This window comes from Primulina huaijiensis, unplaced genomic scaffold (genome assembly GCF_012295235.1).
Source record: "Primulina huaijiensis isolate GDHJ02 unplaced genomic scaffold, ASM1229523v2 scaffold37775, whole genome shotgun sequence".
Classification (NCBI taxonomy): Eukaryota; Viridiplantae; Streptophyta; class Magnoliopsida; order Lamiales; family Gesneriaceae; genus Primulina; species Primulina huaijiensis.
In genome coordinates, this window is record NW_027358831.1 from 590,949 (window position 1) to 610,135 (window position 19,187).

The 19,187-nt window shown below is 36.0% G+C and overlaps 4 protein-coding genes across 9 annotated transcripts; 2 read left to right on the forward strand and 2 right to left on the reverse strand.

The window, feature by feature from the left end:
* The first annotated feature begins 30 nt into the window (after positions 1-30).
* Positions 31-3,822, forward strand: LOC140968778 (UDP-galactose transporter 1-like). Of its 2 annotated transcripts, none has more exons than XM_073429884.1 (5): positions 31-358; positions 1,158-1,346; positions 1,528-1,735; positions 2,872-3,103; positions 3,349-3,822. In XM_073429884.1, the coding sequence occupies exons 1-5, from the start codon at positions 346-348 to the stop codon at positions 3,574-3,576; spliced, it is 870 nt and encodes a 289-aa protein (XP_073285985.1). In that variant the 5' UTR covers positions 31-345; the 3' UTR covers positions 3,577-3,822. The 2 variants fall into 2 exon arrangements, with proteins under 2 accessions (XP_073285985.1, XP_073285984.1); XM_073429883.1 differs by having other exon boundaries at positions 33-358; positions 1,097-1,346.
* A 226-nt stretch (positions 3,823-4,048) lies between these two features.
* On the reverse strand, positions 4,049-5,881 carry LOC140968779 (uncharacterized). The gene is made up of 3 exons (XM_073429885.1): positions 5,307-5,881; positions 4,553-4,674; positions 4,049-4,347 (listed from the first exon to the last, which is right to left on the reverse strand). The coding sequence occupies exons 1-3, from the start codon at positions 5,661-5,663 to the stop codon at positions 4,197-4,199; spliced, it is 630 nt and encodes a 209-aa protein (XP_073285986.1). The 5' UTR covers positions 5,664-5,881; the 3' UTR covers positions 4,049-4,196.
* Positions 5,882-8,990: 3,109 nt separating this feature from the next.
* LOC140968666 (lysM domain-containing GPI-anchored protein 1-like) lies at positions 8,991-12,574 on the forward strand. The gene is made up of 5 exons (XM_073429691.1): positions 8,991-9,980; positions 11,015-11,132; positions 11,230-11,391; positions 11,904-11,935; positions 12,089-12,574. The coding sequence occupies exons 1-5, from the start codon at positions 9,302-9,304 to the stop codon at positions 12,358-12,360; spliced, it is 1,263 nt and encodes a 420-aa protein (XP_073285792.1). The 5' UTR covers positions 8,991-9,301; the 3' UTR covers positions 12,361-12,574.
* Positions 12,575-13,305: 731 nt separating this feature from the next.
* On the reverse strand, positions 13,306-18,724 carry LOC140968749 (uncharacterized). Of its 5 annotated transcripts, XR_012173837.1 has the most exons (10): positions 18,585-18,723; positions 16,920-18,472; positions 16,315-16,453; positions 16,123-16,208; positions 15,692-15,915; positions 15,198-15,284; positions 14,556-14,655; positions 14,137-14,347; positions 13,599-14,067; positions 13,306-13,523 (listed from the first exon to the last, which is right to left on the reverse strand). XR_012173837.1 is itself a non-coding variant. In XM_073429848.1 (9 exons), exons 2-9 carry the CDS (start codon positions 18,441-18,443, stop codon positions 13,688-13,690), a joined length of 2,715 nt encoding a protein of 904 aa, XP_073285949.1. In that variant the 5' UTR covers positions 18,444-18,472; positions 18,585-18,724; the 3' UTR covers positions 13,306-13,687. The 5 variants fall into 5 exon arrangements, 4 of the variants coding, with proteins under 4 accessions (XP_073285949.1, XP_073285948.1, XP_073285945.1 ...); XM_073429848.1 differs by having other exon boundaries at positions 13,306-14,031; positions 18,585-18,724; XM_073429847.1 differs by having other exon boundaries at positions 13,306-14,034; positions 18,585-18,724.
* Positions 18,725-19,187: the final 463 nt, after the last annotated feature.

The following is a 19,187-nucleotide window of genomic DNA, read 5'->3' on the forward strand; positions in this document are numbered from 1 at the left end:
TTTTTTTTGTAAAAAAAAAAATCGGAAATGAAACCATATTTTCTCATTTCCCGGAATAAAACACCCCAGCCTGCCTAATGGCACAGCTCTAACCTGACGCCTCCATTCTTCACAAGCACCATTGAATTTCATCTGGGGTTTCTCTATTATATACTTGTGATCGTTCTCTTGGTATTTTTTTTCCTCAAACTTATGGACAGAGATTATTCGCTCAAACGTTTTCCGATCTGAGGTGGTGAAATAAATCATGGAGGAGAGTATTTTGTGCCAGTGGAGTGTAATTCGATCCATATTAGCTATTCTCCAGTGGTGGGGTTTCAATGTCACCGTTATTATTATCAACAAATGGATCTTTCAGGTTTGTGTTTGTTAAGTCTGCGTCTTTCATACAACAACAAAAACTAGCGTAGATTATTGAAGGAATCGTTTTCATGTTTTTGTAGGCTACTAATTTTACGGATTTCGTTCCTTTATTGGTTGATAGTTTTGTGTTGATTGTATCTGTAGTTGATTTTTGTTTTCGAACTTTCGATTGTGCTAAATGTGGTTCTGTTTTAGAATTTTGTGGCAGGGCAGTGCAATATTGTAGTTGATTTTTGAATCCCCTTTTAATTCGAGGGATGCTTTTGTAAACTGTGTGTTACGAATGGCCTTTGCACTTTAGTTTCTTTATGCACATATTTGTAAATGCATAGAACGGGCTGATCTCTGACTATCTGTTGTCTGTGTTTATTCTTAATTTTCGTTGTGGGATGAGAAATTTTGATCGTTAATGGTTTTTGAGCTTATTAGAATATAATGGGTGAAACTCACACAATTATGCTTGGAGTATTTCATTAAGAGCTCAAATGAAAATTTTAAAAATAAAATTTTGCCTTGTGAATGGCCAACTTAATGATCATTCACCTATACTTCTATGCGGTTTCATGGTCTATTTATTTTAGGTTCCATTACGTCAATTTTTAAATAATATAAATGATAGTGTAGTTGTATTTGGTTATAAACATGCTACTGATTTTTTCCGTTATAATGATCTTGAATGCGAATGTGATGATTTTTCTTGCTCACAGATCTTCCATTTTCTTTGCCTTGACAGAAACTGGATTTTAAGTTTCCGTTATCAGTGTCATGCATTCACTTTATATCTTCGGCAATAGGTGCATACCTGGTAATTAAAGTGCTAAAACTAAAGCCACTCATTCTGGTTGACCCTGAAGATCGCTGGAGGAGAATTTTTCCCATGTCATTTATATTTTGTATCAACATAGTTTTGGGAAATGTGAGCCTGCGTTATATTCCGGTTTCTTTCATGCAAACCATCAAATCTTTCACCCCTGCAACAACTGGTGAGTTTTTATTCCTGCCAATATCAGGCAACGTGAAATAATGATGATTTGATGCGTAATAACCTTTAAATTTATCGTTGTATTTGATCATTTTGATATTGTTGGCTCTATTTCGTAAATGTTATCAGCTTTCTCTTTATTTTGTCAATGAAGACTTACATTTATAATGCCTTTAAAACAGTTATCTTGCAGTGGCTTATCTGGAAAAAATATTTTGACTGGAGAATTTGGGCTTCTTTGATTCCAATTGTTGGAGGGATTTTAGTCACTTCTGTCACCGAGCTGAGTTTTAATATGCTGGGGTTTTTTGCTGCTTTATTTGGCTGTCTTGCTACCTCTACAAAAACCATTCTTGCGGAGTCTTTGTTGCATGGATACAAATTTGATAGGTATTTACTTATTCATAATCTTGTTCTTCCTCTACCAGATTGCTTTCTTATTTTCTTATATAGCTAGCATCTATCTTTTACATGTAACTCTTTCCTAACTTAAAATAGCTGAGGAACTATTTGTCATCTATCAACCTTCCTATACGTAGTTGTGCAGATGATTACTTCAATGAATACGGACACAGTTAGAGTAGAAAGAAATTGTTTTTAAATTGTTTGATGTTTTCCTTGGTGCTAAAATGAGTCAAAATTATCTGTTTGTATTTACTTTATTTTGTCGAAAAATGATAACCAACGAATATATTTGGTTTTACCAAAAAAATTGAAATAACATGCCGTAATTTTCCAATCAATGCTCGTGCACCTCACTTTGTATAAGTGATTAATTTGCTTTGTCGAGTGCATTCAATTCCACTGTTGCGTTCCCATGCTTGACTATTCAAATTTTTAGATATTTTGCACGCCTTTTTTTATTAATTACTTGGAAACTAGACTTACTAGTTATTGGAATAACTATGATAGACTACCATTTTCATCTGTGGATTTTTAATTCACCCAATTCATTCATTGACTTTTTGTGATCAAATCTCTCTTTTTTTCTCTATGAATCTGTTTGTGTTTTTGCACATCTTCATGGTTACCTTGTAGAAGAAATTGATATCTTGTGATCACTCTTATTTTGATAACGTGCTGTTACACATGCCAATTTGAAATTTGAACAACGTATCAAATTCGTTGCCCGCTTATAATCGGAAGTTTGATATATTTGGGTTCATGCTGGTTTGATACTCCAGTGAAAGATACTTTTTAGTATATTTAAACTGAAGTTTTGTAGCGACCAGCCATGGGTCTTTGGCCAGCGTTTGGTGCTTTGGCTTCCGGAAGCACACAGTATTGCTCCAATCGACATTATGCAAAAGCACACAATTTGACTCAAATCAAATTGGAAGCCGAAATTTGAATACTTAGAAAATTTATGCATAAAAAAATTCAACTTTTTTCATTTGAGGTTGGGGAGCAACCATGTATCTCCCTCTTGCCTTACTGTTGCATCCGTCCTTAGAGTTCACTGAATCACATTAAATTTTTTTCCAATACAGTAGTTTATGTATTGAGAGTTTTTTTGCTGGGTTCAGCATAAACACAGTATACTACATGGCACCTTTTGCAACAATGATCTTGGCCGTACCAGCTATGCTACTAGAAGGACCGGGAGTTGTGGAATGGATTCATACATCTCCGTCGCTTTTCTCGTCCCTCGTCATCATTTTCGGGTCTGGAGTGCTAGCATTTTGTCTCAACTTCTCAATTTTTTACGTAATTCACTCCACAACTGCTGTGACCTTCAATGTTGCCGGAAATCTTAAGGTACGAGCCTCTAATTCTTGAGATTTACTGGATCTATTTTTATATGTTAATATTCCATTTGTTTCTAGTGCTTACAAGTTTAAATTCTTTGAAGTATGAGGAGCGGGACAACGAATTTCTATCTAATATTTTCCAAGTTTCCATAACCGCCAATGTGTATTGAAGTTCATGGGATATGATCTGGCAAGATTATGATCCTATAATGGTATTTGAATTTAAATCTTGTTTCTTTGTTTCATCTCAAGGTAGCAGTTGCAGTTACGTGCTCATGGCTGATCTTCCGGAACCCAATTTCCGCAATGAACGCAGTTGGATGTGCTATAACACTCTTGGGATGTACCTTCTATGGGTACATTAGGCACATGCTTTCACAAACACCTGGAACCCCTCGTACACCTAGAACGCCTCGGACTCCAAGAGCTATAACAGAGTTGATTCCATTAGTCAATGAGAAATTAGATGATAAAGTTTGAGTCGAGCTCGAGTTATGCTCCGCAGGAAATGATGGGTATAGTTTTTGTAGAAAGGAAAAAAGTTTAAGTACAGTTTGAATCAAAATCTGGGTAGATTCATTTTTTTTCTCGGCTTATCTTCGTTAGCTTTCTTTTTATTCTTATATCGTTTAATTGCGAGATTTCGGTATGTCTGTTAAAACTCCTCGAGATATTGATCATAGTCAAGTTTATCTCATATATTCAACCCATCACACTGCACTGGTTCCTAACTTCTTAGTTACATTAGTCAAAGCTTTGCACTACTTAATGTTGTATTTTATAGCATCAAAGGCATTCATATAAAGACAAGAAGCAAATTCATTGATTGTATTGAAGAGCGAGATAGGTACGAAATGAGCCGGGGGTGAAGGCCACGACGACAAATGAACACTTTATGACTTGATGTTTACTTATTGTTCCATGACTTTGTAAATATTCGGGAGCTTTTCAATATAGAACTAGTTAGTAGTATATATATCGAATATCAAGCTACAGATTAATGTTACGCAGAGTTTTAATACATACCGATGCAAATATTGTACAGAATTATCTCTACGTTTCATCTTATTTCCGGTACTATATTTAAACCAATATAAAATCTAAGCCAAAAGCCAGAAATTTTTGTGCCATCTTGTGCTGATAAGGTATCCGCCAACTCCTCCGCTCTGTTTCCTCACTCCAATAGTCAAGCATTCCAAAGTATCGATGCAATGTTCCACGAATTCCTCCGTGCTGCTTTTCAAACATAGGCTGTCCAATTTGGAATTATACACAAGAATTGAACCAAGATTGTATGATTAACTGAGAACCACGAGAAACGAGATCTACCTTAGGAAATTGTTCTAAGAGTGCGTTCAAAAGATTTAATCACAAATTAGGCACATGAAGCACTACATTTTGAGCTTGGCTCACCATAGATCCATAAGAAGAGAAATTTGCAAATTAATGTACTGACCAATAGAGTAAGGATGAAGGCTCCTTTTGACCCAAAACAAGAACAGACACCTCAAGTTTCTTTACTTGGCTCATCACTGTGCCTAGCTTTGATCCTTGGATCACCAGTGCTTCTACTTCAACCTGAAACCATCCCGAAAAACTAGAAATGTAATGAACTTTACTATTAATGCGTACAGAACTTTGTTTTATCCAAGCCCAACAGGAGAAAAAAGTTGAAAATATATAATAATAATAAAAAAAAGAACATGTAAGAATGACTATGTTCTCTTTTTTGACTTGAAAGATGGCTTTAGAAAATGAACATGCAGAAATTCATTGATTAAAGAAAACATATAAAACAAAATCAGGAATGGAAAGATGCAGCACACTGCCAACTGCCAAGCGAAATTTATTAAAATTCTAGATAAAATTTTTCCACAACTTCTGAAACAGAAAGAAAAGTGGAACAGAATTTGAGAAAATAAAAATCTCTACTTGGCTCAATGATATACAAGGTTTTACTGTATGCATTTCAAGGCCAAATTCTGAACATGGGGGCAAAGAAATTCAGACATCTCAGGCTAACCTGCTGGAGTGAGCATCAACTTACCCTGGAAGCAAAGAAGAAACTTTTTGGGCACATAAAAAGTATAGGCAAATGCACGATAATAAGCACAACATTCAACAATCACAGTACTCAAAGCTGTTAGCTTTCAATTAAAGTCTTCAAAGCACCAAGAATAACTCCAAGAAACCGAGAAACATAAACCCACCTCAGGCTTACACGCCTTACAGAGTGACCCAAGCGTGCTAACAAGGAAATGGGACGAAGATTTGTCAAACTCGGAAGAAGGCACGACATGAAGAAGAGTGATTATATCACCCTTGTTAGCAACATGAGTCAGAGCCCACATCATTGCATGCTTAGAATACGAAGACTGATCCACCAAAACCATTACTCTTTTTTTCACCACAAAGAACCCCGTCTCACTCCCATAACACACGTTGTTCATCCCTTCCATTTGCTCCAAGCTAGATCCCCATCCTCGGCCGCCAACCCACCTTCTGGAAGTTGATTTCCATCCTTCTTTGGTGCTTAGTTGCCTAAGAAATGAATCTGAACTTGGCATTTTCCGTAGAGTTCTTGGATTGTCTTTACCTGGTATTAACCTAGCTAGCTAACTAGCTAGCACCCCTAATGCATGTACAATGTACTATAAAAATTCATCTTTGGTTTATAATCAAGAAGATGGCACAGTATGCGTCTGTGTTTTGGACGAAAGGAGCAAAAAGGTGGGCCAATGGTTATAACTTATAGCCCATAGGGAGATTTTGGTGATGATGATGAGTTGGTCAAATCACACTTCCCTTCCACATCAATAGCATATTTATCTCACTACAAATTATTGGTTTTTGATAACCATACTTTGTTCTTTTGAACTATATAATATAATTATTATTATTAAAATGATTCAATATTGACGCAATTTATATTTAAATAAACATAAATAAATGTGCCAGATACATCGATATTAGTGTTCATCTTCTCATGAGATGGATAATATTCTAATCATACATCAGCAGGATTGTATTTACCAATATGTCAAGATTTCTTGGTATAGGATGAGAGTTTGGATTTTGAACCATTGTCTTCAAATATTTAAAAACAAATTTATATTTGGATATGAAGTTCCATTAAACAAATTTATATCACAAATAGACAACAACCACCAACAAAAACAAAATGTGTTTACCAAACAATAAACATACAATTCCAAGGGTGATTAAAGTTACTTATTCACGGGAATCACTGTATAAATTTGGCATTGTTTAGTTTTTTTGATGAGTAAATATAAAAATTTATATAAAAAATAATGAGGATGAAGAGACAGCTGATGCCTTCAATTGACCCATCCATCCATCCATCATTTCACTGTCACAAATCCTTTCTTCACCCTGCTGTTTGATAGTATGCACTGTATAGTAGGATGTTGTGTACCTTTTCATTCATATGGAAACAAAAATAATTCATGAATATATTCTATACATAATTATTAGGAAATATAATTAAACAGTCGATGGTATTTTGGATATTTTCTCAAATATTTCGAAATTTCACTATAAAAATGTGTAAATAAATATTTGTACGCACTCTTGCGACGATCTGTTGAAAACAATATTTCATTTACTTTTATCGTACTAATGAATGTAACGGTCCACCTTATTTGTTTTTAACGTATAACAACTTATTATGACACGTTTCAAAATCGTGAGATCACTATCAAAAGCGGACAATTTAATAAATGAGCTGAGTCGTTACAGTTGTGTTACTTCATATTTATGCTGCGATTTCCTTCTTTGACTGCTCGTATGAAGATTATATTCGAATATATTAAAATAAAATTAAACCAATATATAAATTTATAGAGAAAATAATGTCTCGATATTTTTCCAGTTCCTAAATTTCTAAACCAAGAAGAAAAAAGAAAACATGAGCCGACAAAAATTATTGGAAGGGGTGGAGATGTAATTTCATTCCGGTGAAAGGAAGTTTTGAAATGGGAGGCAATTATGATTCATAAAATAAAAACAGAAGAAAATGAAGCGATGAAATGGGTTGCCTGCCTCGATTGAAGAGAGAAATTTAATTTAAAATGTGAAATGTCAGAATGGTCCCTCGTGAATTGAGCTTTTAATGTTTTGCCAGTCTGAATTATGTCGTACACCCAAATTATTGCTCCCGTTTAATTCGCCGAGATTCCTCCTCCACACATTTACGTTTGTGCCCTCGAAAATAACAAATATTAGCACTTCACTGTTACGCACTGCGTATTTATATAATATAAATATAAATTCGTTTTTTTAAAAAATAAAACAAAACATTAAATTGCAAAATTTAAAAAATACAAAAAATATATTGAATTCGTAAATAAATAAACATCAAAACACAATAGATATATTAATTTTATTATTTTACAAAAACGAGTGAGTTTTTTTGTAAATAAGAAATATCAAATGACACAAAATAAATGTTATTTTAGTAAATAATAAACATATAATAGTTTTAAAAAAGAGACGATATAAAATGACTAATTTGTCTCATAATTTTGGTTTTATTCATAATTTATTCTGAAATTTCATCGATTAATTGAAAAATAATTAATTAAATGATTTTTACTCTAATAATATAATAAGATTACTATATTTAGTCAAGAAAAATACATAAAATCAATCCAACCGATATTTACAATAAAAATAATATTTTTAGTATAAAAAAATAATACTTTTTCATGGATGTCCCAAATAAGAGATCTGTCTCACAAAATACGATCCGTGAGACCGTCTCACACAAGTTTTTACCATATATATATACAATTGTCGTAGAAAATCAAAGGTTAACAGCTAAATAAATCACAAGAAATATAAATATGTTGCCATGGAATTTAAATTAATTCGTATTATAATTTAGTTGGGTTTATATACTGGACAAATTTCGAAAAATTTATATCGGTTGTTAGGCCCAGCTATCTTTAAACTTGGACTACCCTTGACGAAGCTCTAGATTGAGACCAGTCAGACCCATCAAGACAACTTAAATTGATTTGGGTTCTGTTTACAAGGAAGAATTGGGCCAATGGTTACTGTACGTCGGGCTATTTCCAACAGGCCCAATAAAATCTTCAATGTCGATGATATCTCAGGTAGGGTTTTGCCGAAGGTGGGTCCACTTGATTTCGATTCGTTCAGCTGTCCAAATATAACTTTTATCTAATGACCACATCGCCCTCGCCATTACTCGACTGAAATTTTGCTTGGGAAGGATTCCACCGGGAAGGATATTTTTCTTATTATATCAGATGAATTTCATTAGCTTGAATGCGAGCCACTTTGTCCAAAAACAAAGGAATCGCACCCTCGAGTTCTGTATTGTTTATGCACAACGTGGTTAGTAGATATATTGTTATGTTGAATAAGTCCGTCGTTTAATAATCGATAAGATTTTCTTAATATTCTTCAATTAATCCATAGAATGCAAAAGGTTGAAGAATGATTTATACCGTTATAATAATGTTTATGTTAACGACCCAACTGATTTTACCAGCTTTAAAAACACATTTTTTCCTCACATACAATTCAACAATATTAAAAGAAACATCACGATATAAAAAAATCATCAGGATATTTTTTTTTCCAAATTGATAATAAATGTATGAAAATGATGTAAAACATGATTTTAGTATTCCAAATTGACATATTACCAAATTAAATAAAAGTTCAAATAAATTGAAAGAATAATATTAGCTTGTCTTGTAAAAAGATGAGATATGCCACGAATGCATTTTACTTCATGAATCATACCAAAAAAATGATCGGAGGGCAAATTAGTAAAATCGGATAAGCGTTCAGTTTCACGCTTGACCCCGCAATCCAGAAAGGCTAACTAATAATGTCTGAATTGTATCGAAGCATCCTCTTTCTCTCTCTAAAACATTTTGCTCTCTCTCTCACATAGTGACACACACTTCTGTTTGAAAAAGCTTCGCGCTTTGTCTCGTTTCAGGCTTTTGTTCTGTCTCCGCACTTTCAAAACTACTTTCCCCCATCTGTTCAACCATTTTTCCCTACCCCCTATATTTCTCTCTCTCACGTACAAACACCCGTAGAACACTTATTGTGAACTCCGGTGCTGCATTTTTGAGACTTTCAGCTAAAACCCTCCGTCTCTCAAAAACAGAAACGGAATCAAAACCGAAAACCCAGTAGAAAAATGTCCTTCCAGGACCTCAACACTACACTCGGAGTCCTCACATTACTCGTACTCGTCGGCGCGTTCTTCCCACGCGCCACCTCCAAATCCACCATAGAGCCGTGCTCGAACTCCGGCACCTGCAGCTCACTTGTCGGGTACACCCTTTACACCGACCTCAAAGTCTCCGAAGTAGCGTCTCTCTTCTCCGTGGACCCCATCTCCCTCCTGCTGGCGAACTCCATCGACATATCATACCCCGATGTCGAAAATCACATTTTGCCCTCCCAGCTCTTCGTCAAAGTACCCATCCCATGCTCTTGCATCGACGGCATTCGGAAATCCGGCGGTATTTTCTACAAAACGCGTCCTTCCGACACCCTCACCGCCATTTCTTCCGCCGTGTACGGCGGTCTTGTCTCGGCTGACCAGATTAAAGAGGCGAACCCAGACGCTTCTTTGTCTGACCCTTTGGTGATTAGCGTTGGGACGAAGCTTAATATCCCGCTGCCTTGTACTTGTTTCGATAACAGTGACAACAATTTGCCGGCGATTTACATGTCTTACGTTGTTAAAGGTGTGGATACTCTGGTGGGGATTGCGGGGAGGTATTCAACAACTGTGAATGATTTGATGAATGTGAATGCTTTGGGAAGTATGGAGATTGTTGAGGGTGACATTCTTGCTATTCCGTTATCTGGTACTGATTTTATTCACATTTGATCATATGTTCGGTTGGTTTAATTATGTTTGTGACGCTTGACTCAAGATTCTTGGCCAAAGAGGACTTTAAAAAGTGCGAACCACATCTCGTTACTGTAATAAATTATCCTTGAATCCACAGAGTAGTTATAACAAGATCACATATTGTTTCCAGATTCGGATAAATCAATCCAGTATATGCGAAAACACAACGAACAAGAAAGAAATATAAGGCAGAAACAAAATAGCACAACACAAGATTTTACTTGGTTCAATCGAAGAATTGATCTATATCCATGGGAGATGCTCTCATTAGGAATGAATCAGTGTTACAATAGAACATCACAGCACAAATCAAACTCTCAAGTTCACTCTTTTCTCTTCTATGAATTACAGAAAAACTCCTGAATATTGAAAGGGGGTTTACTCGCTTCTTATTCTCAGATTTCAGGGATCATCCAAACTTTTGTTTCCACCAACTCCACCAGCTTATATACTGAGCCTTAAGATGGAATATTCCCATCGAATGGTCATGAGATGATCCCATGTTAGTGCCAACTCTGATCTTGATCAACCACTTCTTCAACCAACTAGCTAACTGCCTTTTAGTTGCCTCTTCTGAATTCAACCTGTGATCCACTTGGATTGGTGACACATAGATCACAATTACTCTTTGTGATTGTCAGTTCATTGATCTTCTTTATAGTTTAGGTGGTAGAATAATATCTCAAACGAAGAAAATTTCAAGTTTCATAGGAATTGTATGAGGAATATCTTTATGGCTTTAGCTACATTCCAATGACCAATGCATGCTGAAATTGAATATTTCATTGGAAATTTAAAGAACTTCACTCGGAATTTGGATGTATAGAATGTTTTTTTGAGGTATTCTTTAAAAAATGAAGATGTTGATTCGTCCCTTTGCCTTTACTAATTTATCTTATTAGAGAAATCGTGTCAATTTTGATCAAAGTATGCAAGAGTTCTGTTATATAGTGGCATACACTGTCATATAACATAATGCATTTGCAGCTTGTGCGTCTAGTTTCCCAAAGTATGCTTCAGATTATGGCTTAGTTGTTCCAAACGGGAGTTACGCCATAACCGCTAGTCATTGTGTGCAGTGCAGTTGTGGACCATGGAGTCGCAAGTGAGTTCAAAAAATAGCTCTAGTGATTTTTTAAACTTCTCGATAGAATTTTGTACTTGTTGAAACAACGTCTGATTCCTTTCTGGGATTCTTGCAGTTTGTATTGCACACCAGCCTCATTAGCAGTTTCTTGTTCGAGCATGCAATGCGGAAATAGCAATCTTATGCTGGGAAATGTTACCGCACAACAATCTAGTGCTGGATGCAATGTGACTTCTTGCAATTACAGTGGCTATGTTAATGGAAGCATCTCTGCGACGTATAGATTTAACTTACTCGCCATATGTTTTTGTCACAGTTTATTTGGATGGAAAGCTTTTATAAGAAAAATACTTCTTAGGAAAATTATCTTTTAGTTGGACTATTACAAGTTTAAAAGCGCACGTGAGTCGTGACAAAGTTGATATCAAGACGTCAAAAAATGTGATTTCTTGTGCTTCTGTATTGTCCTCTATTTTGAAAAATGGAAAAAAAAAATTGACTAGTGTATCCAAACATTAAATGCATCTGCCTCTTTGAAAAATAAAATGATAGTTGAAGACCGCAGCTTAATATTGTTGTTCAGCTAACAGCTTTTGTATATACATTTATTCAGTGCGAGGCATGGATTACCAAAATTATTGTAATGGCAAAACAAACTTCATGACATTGTTGTTATTGTTTGACATCCAATGACTCGTACTTTACTTATGCTCGGCACACATAGTGCCAGAGGGATTATTATTTCCTAGAAATGATTGTTGATTCCAATTTTTTCTGTGTTATATGAAGGTTGTCCTCAACTCTCCAACCAAGATGCCCAGGTAAAATGTTAAATGAGAAGCAATGTTTCTTTCTTAGAAGATATGGTGTTTTCAGTATTTGACTTTACATGGCAACTTTGTCATGATCCACATTCTACAATTACCACAAACTATTCAATTCCCTATTTTTGCCGTACATAATTTGTCTTGCAGGAACTCAGCAATTTCCGGCGCTTGTTGCTCCACCTACAGTCATCCCTGAATTATCTTTCACTCCAGCACCTTCGCCATCCGAGGCTGGTGGTTTTCCCGCCACAAACCCGAAATCATCTACCGTGCCCTCTTCTGGTGCTGTTCTTGGATTTTCACCTGCTAATGGACCTACAGGAAGTGTCCCTGGTTCTTCTAGTTCTTGCTCATTAATGAATCAGTTGTCTTGTTCCCCAATCATCCTTCTATTGTGTCTTGTCAAGTTCTCGTTGTAATCTCTACTGTTCCCATGGTGGAACTTTTTCGGGCTACGTTTTGTTTTGTTTTGTTTTTTTTTTAAAACTAGGTCCTCCCTGTATGTTGTATGCTTACAATTTGTTGCTGCAGTTTTACAATTTATTGGAATGCAGCGTACCTTTTGTCTTCTTTATGAGAAATTGTGTGCCGCTGAATTGCCTATCTGCTGGTGATTCCGTTTGTTTGCTTTCATTGCCCCTGTTTCCGATGGATATTATACACGAGTTTCCCTGTTAGGCTATGTCAACAGGTGCTGCTGTACGACTATTTCTTGACTAATAACACAATACTCGTTTTGGTTTAGTAGTGTGGACTCGTCGAGCTGCCTTAAATTACTTCATTTAGTGTTATGCCCAACTCTCGAATTTCTTTGATTAGATTTCAGTAGAGTTTGAGCCGAAATTATTAAAGTTAGATGTTTGAGCTTTTTGAAATCAATTTCACATCTATTTTGTTTGTGCAAGTGTATGATTCCGATTATATTCTTTATCATGATTCTTTCGCATCGGATTTTCATTTTTAGTAACTAATTCTAAAATTACGTACATGGTATTTTTATCATTTCATAGCTTTGCCAAAAATGTGAGCTTTTTGACTATTAACCGAACTCGCGAATCAATTTTTGAGTGCATCAATTGACAAATAAATGAATTTTTTTTTATATACAATGGGGAATGGAGAATTTTATTTAGTCTAAATTACTCATAATTGAGATTTGAACACAAGATCATAGGAGTCTAGGAGGTTCAATCTTGTCACTGTACCAAGAGATATTGACACAACTAAATGGATTTTGGGAGGGAAGCATTGCCCGCGTTCAATTTAACTCATGGGAGTTGGACTATCCCATGGGGTGCAAGGATCCAGGCAACTGTCACTTCAAAGGTTGATCGCCCATGCAAAAGTGATTGAAACTACATAAAAGAGAAAATTTGTCACATTTTACCAATTTTTCAAAACGGCAAACTGAAAAGGATGACAAATATCTCACATTAGTTAATTATATACATCTCATCCATAACACAATCCATATTCCCTGAGGGTATGATTCCCCTGTTCCCAGAAAATGTTAATTTTTTTGAACCATAAGATTATGTTACTTAGAAGGGAAGCTTTAGCGGGGAGATGGCAAAAACCCAGCCTCTTCAAAATGACAACTGATTCTTCGAGATATAACGAGCCCGTTTTCAACATTTCCATGTGGCAAAAACCCAGCCTCTTCAAAAGGACAACTGACTCTTCGAGATATAACGAGCACGTTTTCAACATTTCCATATTTCCTTCCATATATTTCAAGGTAGCTGATCACAGGCTTCCAGTAACCAATGGCACTCTAAAACCATCATCAGATTGCTTTGCCTCAAGCTTACAGTCAGCACTAGCACTGTCTTTCAAGAAAGATTTGCTGCCTTTTGATGCATTGAGATCGTTGACACGACTTTCTTGGCCAGGCAACTCGTTAACACAAACTCCATTTCTTGAATCATTAGTCTCATCGGAGGACCTGACAGGACCAGACTCAACAGCACCAACTTTGTTTTTGGGACCATCAATTTTTGCCGTAGAAGTATCAAGATTTGAAGTTTTCGTACCATTATTTTGCTCCAGTGAGTTTTGATGCAAAGCTTGAGCTTCAACGGACTCTATAACTGCTGCGGTATCAGGTAAATCAGCACCAGATTTGACTGCAGCCTTGGATTAAACAAATAGAAATGAAGCAGAGAATGATGATGGCCAAGTTTATCACGGGATACCTGCAGAGTTCATTTGTCCTTTATAGAACTGATGCTCGAAAACAGTTTTCTGCAACATGTCTATCCCCGGAAACACTATCAGACTCGTGTACTTCAATTCTTTTCGTTGAGTTTCTTCAAGGAGAACAAACCCAAATTTGTTTGTCCATGTTTCATTTAGTTCAGATATTGCAGGAATCACCAATTTCTCAACACCAAGAGAATTGAGAACCTGTGATGAATTTCTCACGTGAAATAAAAAGACACCAAACTACAACAAGCAGCAAAAAACACAATTGCTCACAACAGATTGACAAGAAAAGTCGTCATACAGCACTATCTTACACATTAGCACTATATTCTTCCCAGTGTTACCAATCAGGACACAAGCTAAGCAATTTTAAAAATGACGAAGAAACTTTAAAAAACTAGAAACTCACCTTTTCAATCGCATTTAGAAGCCGCTTGCACATCCCTTGACGACGATAAATATATCGAGTTCCAATAAAAGGCATCTCTGCGAACTGACTCCCGTGGATTCTGTAAGTTAGAAAGTAAAAAGGCATTCATTAGCCCCAACTGCATGAGTAACATAAAACCAGTTAAGGACAAAAAAAAGGATTGCGCCAAATTGGCCTTATAATGAGAATCAATATGTCAAAAGCATCTCCAAACAAAAAGGACTTCAAAACACTATTGAAATAAAGGTTTCTATTTGAATATAGATTCTGATCAACTCATTTTCACAGTGTGTCCCAACTGGACAAAGATTTTGAACAAAATGTTTCAACTCAAAATTGACAAGACATAAAAAAAGGAGAAGACATCACAAGGAAAAAAAAGTAATCGGACAAGTATATTCTTCATTTATCTTATCATGACGAATCTTGCAGGAAGCATGCATAGAGTGCTAACTAATTAGATAAATATCCAACCTCAGTGATCTTTATTCTAAATGTGGAACACATGCACCGTGTGTCTAGTAAAGGTAAATCTGAAGAAATCTATTTTGTCAGGCAAAATAAATACTAAGCCAATGCACAGTGTCACTGAAACCCAAACATAATCAAATGTAAAAAAACCTTATAGATGCTGCAGCAACAAGTTCATCACCCTTCTCCAGGACAATGGTATAAAATCCACCAAAGTCCAGCCGTCTAATATTTGACCTAGAAACAACAAGAAGGAATAAAATTATAAAAGTTCAATTCTATTTAGTGAATGAAATACAATCATCAAATTGCTCTGCTTCAACCCAGAAAAAGAAATTACAGACAAGACAAAACAGATAAGAAAAGAAGAAAGCTCTATGTCCATTGCTAGAGAGCACAAAATAAGCATATTATACTTCATCATGTAGAAGACGTCGTTATGAATATAGAAATTCGATATAAATTTCACTTTAAGACTCATTTACATAATAGCACATGAGCTGTAAATCCTACAATTTGAAACAACCAAAAGCCACCTTGAGAAGATAAAACTCAATTAACCATGGCCAAAGCAAAACCCATCATAGAAGCTTATTAATTCACAAAAATATAGCTGAAAGTAGAAATCAAGGCACAGTATTTACCCACAGTTGTAGACAACACTGCGAATCACATTGCTTCCACTTCGATCATCAATGATTGGCTCAAAGCATTCATCCATAATGGTAAAAGCAACAGCTAACTTGGAATTGATTTCTTCAACTGTACAGTCTTCATTTATGCATTCATCACGACGTTGAAGAATTGTATACGTAAACCCTTCTTCTAGTTCATATCTAATCCCAATAACCTGTAGATGCTCAAAAATCTGTGTGCACAAGACGTACATATCAGTGCAAAATAAAATTAAGGTCAAAAGGAAATATTGTCAGCCACTGAATTTATCGGAGTGGTTAAGATTAGCTGAGACCAATAGCACCATGATAATTATCCAAGCAAAGCAAATTAAAATATCAAAAGTCCACAATTTTTTTTGAGAAAACTCGCCAGCTCAGACACTATAATAGGCAGTTACCTTTAGGCATTCCGTGCTACAAAAAGATGGATGGTCTCTGTAATCGAAATTTTCAGCAACATTCCCTTTAGTGCAATGCACATGAACTGCAAAAAAATAAACTATTGTGTTAATTCTTTGTGATTTATGTAAAATTAGGTTTTAAATCAGAAAACATCTCAACAATTTGGGAAGGATAAGATACAAGCATACACTTTTCCTCGCATAATAGGCAAGTGAACAACTCAGATACAAAAGAATCCTCATTGTCATCAACTGTTGAGTCATCTTCACCAGCTATACCACAGAATTTGCATGAACAGTGCACACAATGCCAATCTCCAGAAGGTTCCTTCAGAAAAAAACAACATTGGCATGCCCTTCGCTAAAATGATAAGAGGATAGCAATACCTAAATAATATCTACTCCTTTATTTTAATTAAACCAAAACACCGATTATGCATTGACACACAAACATCGCGGATGTCACCTTTCAGGCAAATATAGGTTGTACATCAATTCATATGCATGTTCAGAGTAACACAAATAAGTAAAGGGTGTGAAATTAGTTATTATATCATTAATGATCGAGAAACACACGATGATATGCTGACATGTATTTCTGAGGTGGCTTACTATTTTCGGAGTCATGTGCCATTCCATTTGAATATCGAATTAAAAGCAGAATTCTCAAATGCTTTGCATTAATTGGCAAAGCACCAATTCACTGAATCCATTCATAGTGTAACTATTTCCAACGGTATTAAAAATTTAATAACGAATGAAGGACAATAAAAACAAATGCCAGGCATTCTTACTTCAGCGCACAAGCAGCCATGATGGAAAGTCGAAGGACAGCTGTCGCAACAGATCAAGTTACCACCATCACCACAAAAGTTGCATGTATCATCATGTGGATCGTCCCCATCCACATCCACGGCAATAAATCCTATATTGTTTGTTTCCAAATGTTTCTTCCAGGAATTTTCGAGGCACTGCAAAAGAGAATTGCCGGAATCCATGAATATATGAAAAAATGGATTTCCAAGGGTTCCTCCAGCATGAGACTCAAAGTCCCGAATTGTGTGCATTCTGCCACAACAATCGCAACAAATTCCATCTTTTGTAACCCTCCCCTCAAGCAACCTCTTTCCATGCCGTCGGGATTTATATGCAACCTTCCTACCAAGAGGAATGGTTCCCAAATCAATCATCCATGAAATCAAATTGCGCTTTCCCTCATACAATTCATAGTCACCATTCGACCCCTCTCCAGGCCTGCGAGCCAACAAAGTTCGCCCTTTTCCCCAACCAGACCCTGATATTCCTCTGTCTGATAATTTACTTTTGGATGACACCTTCTCAGAAATTCTACTGATAGTGTTTGCACCACCTTTCTTCTTTTTACCCGCTTTCTTACCTTTTTCAGTGACTCTGAACAAAGTGCTGAGCGTCTCCTCTGGGATCAGACTAAATGCTGAAACATCTATAGAATCAGCGTTACCACTGTCAATCTTCTCCTTAAACTTCCTATAAGCCAATGTCACTGACCAATGAGTTCTTCCTTCTCGGTCTACATAAACAGCATCCATGTACTCCCTCTGTTGTCTCTGCCTGAGTTCAATAGTCCATCCAGCTTTCTTAAGCATGACCACAATTTGATCCCTCACCAACTGTTGTTGTTCCCTACGACCCATGTCCTTCCTTTCAGCACACTCCCCCTTTCCTTTTCCTGGCCATACAATTTCATTTCCTAAGGCGTTAGGATCAGCCTTCAATCGCTTCACCCCATTCCCACCTCCAGTTTTCTCATGATGATCATTTTTCTGCTTACGCCTATTAAAGAAAGAGCCTTTATCAATTTTACACCCAATCTTTTCCTTCTTCGTTACAGCCCCTGTGTCCACCTTGGGTGGCCTTCCACGTCCACGCTTCTTTTTCTTCCACCTTCGGTCAGTCCCTTTACTGCTCTCATCTATTTTCTCCTGTATTACAGGCACACCACTCTTCTCTTTCAAATTCAATGAGGAAACCCCATCTTTACCTTGAATCTTTCGAGGCCTCCCACGCCTATCCTTCTTTTTTCCCCTTTTCGGCAACATAGAAACCTCACTTTCATCTTCAACTTCGATCTTTACTAATTTCAAATCAATGGCTTGTCTTCCACATTCAGCCATAGACATTGTCTTAGACCTCAAAACCCTCCCGACAACTTGAGGTAAAACATCAAACCCTTGTTGCCCATCAGTTGAACTAGTCTCGACCCTTTTACTTTTTCTCTCAATGGGTTCTTTGTTCAGATCAAACAACTCATCTTCCACATCTCTTCCCCCCTCTTTCATCCTCGCTAACACGGAAAATATACCAAATCCTGCCACACCAAATAAAATGAAATAAAACCCAGACTAAAGAAAGTGGGAAAAAAAAAAAATCTTGACACACACCCACGCTTTTTACACATCAAAATCAACAAAAAAAAATACCAATGGCAAAGAAAACGTAACTCTGGTGACACGAACGGTTGACCCGTATCTACAGCTTCTACGTACTTGCTAAAGAGACACGAAGAGGAAGGGTTTAACTTGAGAGAAGAGGACTTGAAAATTGTTTGGTGACATTCATAATTTGTTTGTTTCTGTGGGTATTTAAAGCCAGATTGGATGCGAAAATTGTTATAATTTTGGGTTTGGAATAGGAAGGGAACCAGGTTGCATAAATTTCCCTCCATTATTGATATTTCTTAATTAAAAATAAATTTGAATTATACATGTAGATTTGTATAGATCCGTGTATAATGATAACTACTTAGGTTGGTTGATATTAACATAATTTCGTATGAGTTTTCATCATTTATGAAATTATTGGAATATAAATAATGTTAAAGGTGAAACCAAAATATCAATAAACGATAGTTACAATAATTAAAACGTTGGATTTTGTTATTATATCGTGAGATTTTGCAACGAATTAATGATGAGATGTTGATAAATGAAATTTCTGTATTCAATTTTTTGTGTTGTAAAAATTGTTGTATAAATTTAGCTGTATATATAGCAATACTCAATGAATATTATCTTGGTGGATAA

Excerpts from the sequence above, each read along its gene's own strand:
- LOC140968749 (XM_073429844.1), bottom strand. The coding sequence starts at position 18,443 with ATGAAAGAGGGGGGAAGAGATGTGGAAGATGAGTTGTTTGATCTGAAC. Across the intron at positions 15,285-15,691 it reads AGTGTTGTCTACAACTGTGG|GTCAAATATTAGACGGCTGG; the intron begins GTAAATACTGTG and ends TGTTGTTTCTAG. Across the intron at positions 14,348-14,555 it reads TTCTAAATGCGATTGAAAAG|GTTCTCAATTCTCTTGGTGT; the intron begins GTGAGTTTCTAG and ends AATTCATCACAG.
- LOC140968778 (XM_073429883.1), top strand. The coding sequence starts at position 248 with ATGGAGGAGAGTATTTTGTGCCAGTGGAGTGTAATTCGATCCATATTA. Across the intron at positions 359-1,096 it reads TCAACAAATGGATCTTTCAG|AAACTGGATTTTAAGTTTCC; the intron begins GTTTGTGTTTGT and ends TTGCCTTGACAG. Across the intron at positions 1,736-2,871 it reads CATGGATACAAATTTGATAG|CATAAACACAGTATACTACA; the intron begins GTATTTACTTAT and ends TGCTGGGTTCAG.
- LOC140968779 (XM_073429885.1), bottom strand. The coding sequence starts at position 5,663 with ATGCCAAGTTCAGATTCATTTCTTAGGCAACTAAGCACCAAAGAAGGA. Across the intron at positions 4,675-5,306 it reads GTAAGGCGTGTAAGCCTGAG|GTTGAAGTAGAAGCACTGGT; the intron begins GTGGGTTTATGT and ends GGATGGTTTCAG. Across the intron at positions 4,348-4,552 it reads CCTTCATCCTTACTCTATTG|CCTATGTTTGAAAAGCAGCA; the intron begins GTCAGTACATTA and ends CAAATTGGACAG.
- LOC140968666 (XM_073429691.1), top strand. The coding sequence starts at position 9,302 with ATGTCCTTCCAGGACCTCAACACTACACTCGGAGTCCTCACATTACTC. Across the intron at positions 11,133-11,229 it reads TGTGGACCATGGAGTCGCAA|TTTGTATTGCACACCAGCCT; the intron begins GTGAGTTCAAAA and ends GGATTCTTGCAG. Across the intron at positions 11,936-12,088 it reads TCTCCAACCAAGATGCCCAG|GAACTCAGCAATTTCCGGCG; the intron begins GTAAAATGTTAA and ends TTTGTCTTGCAG.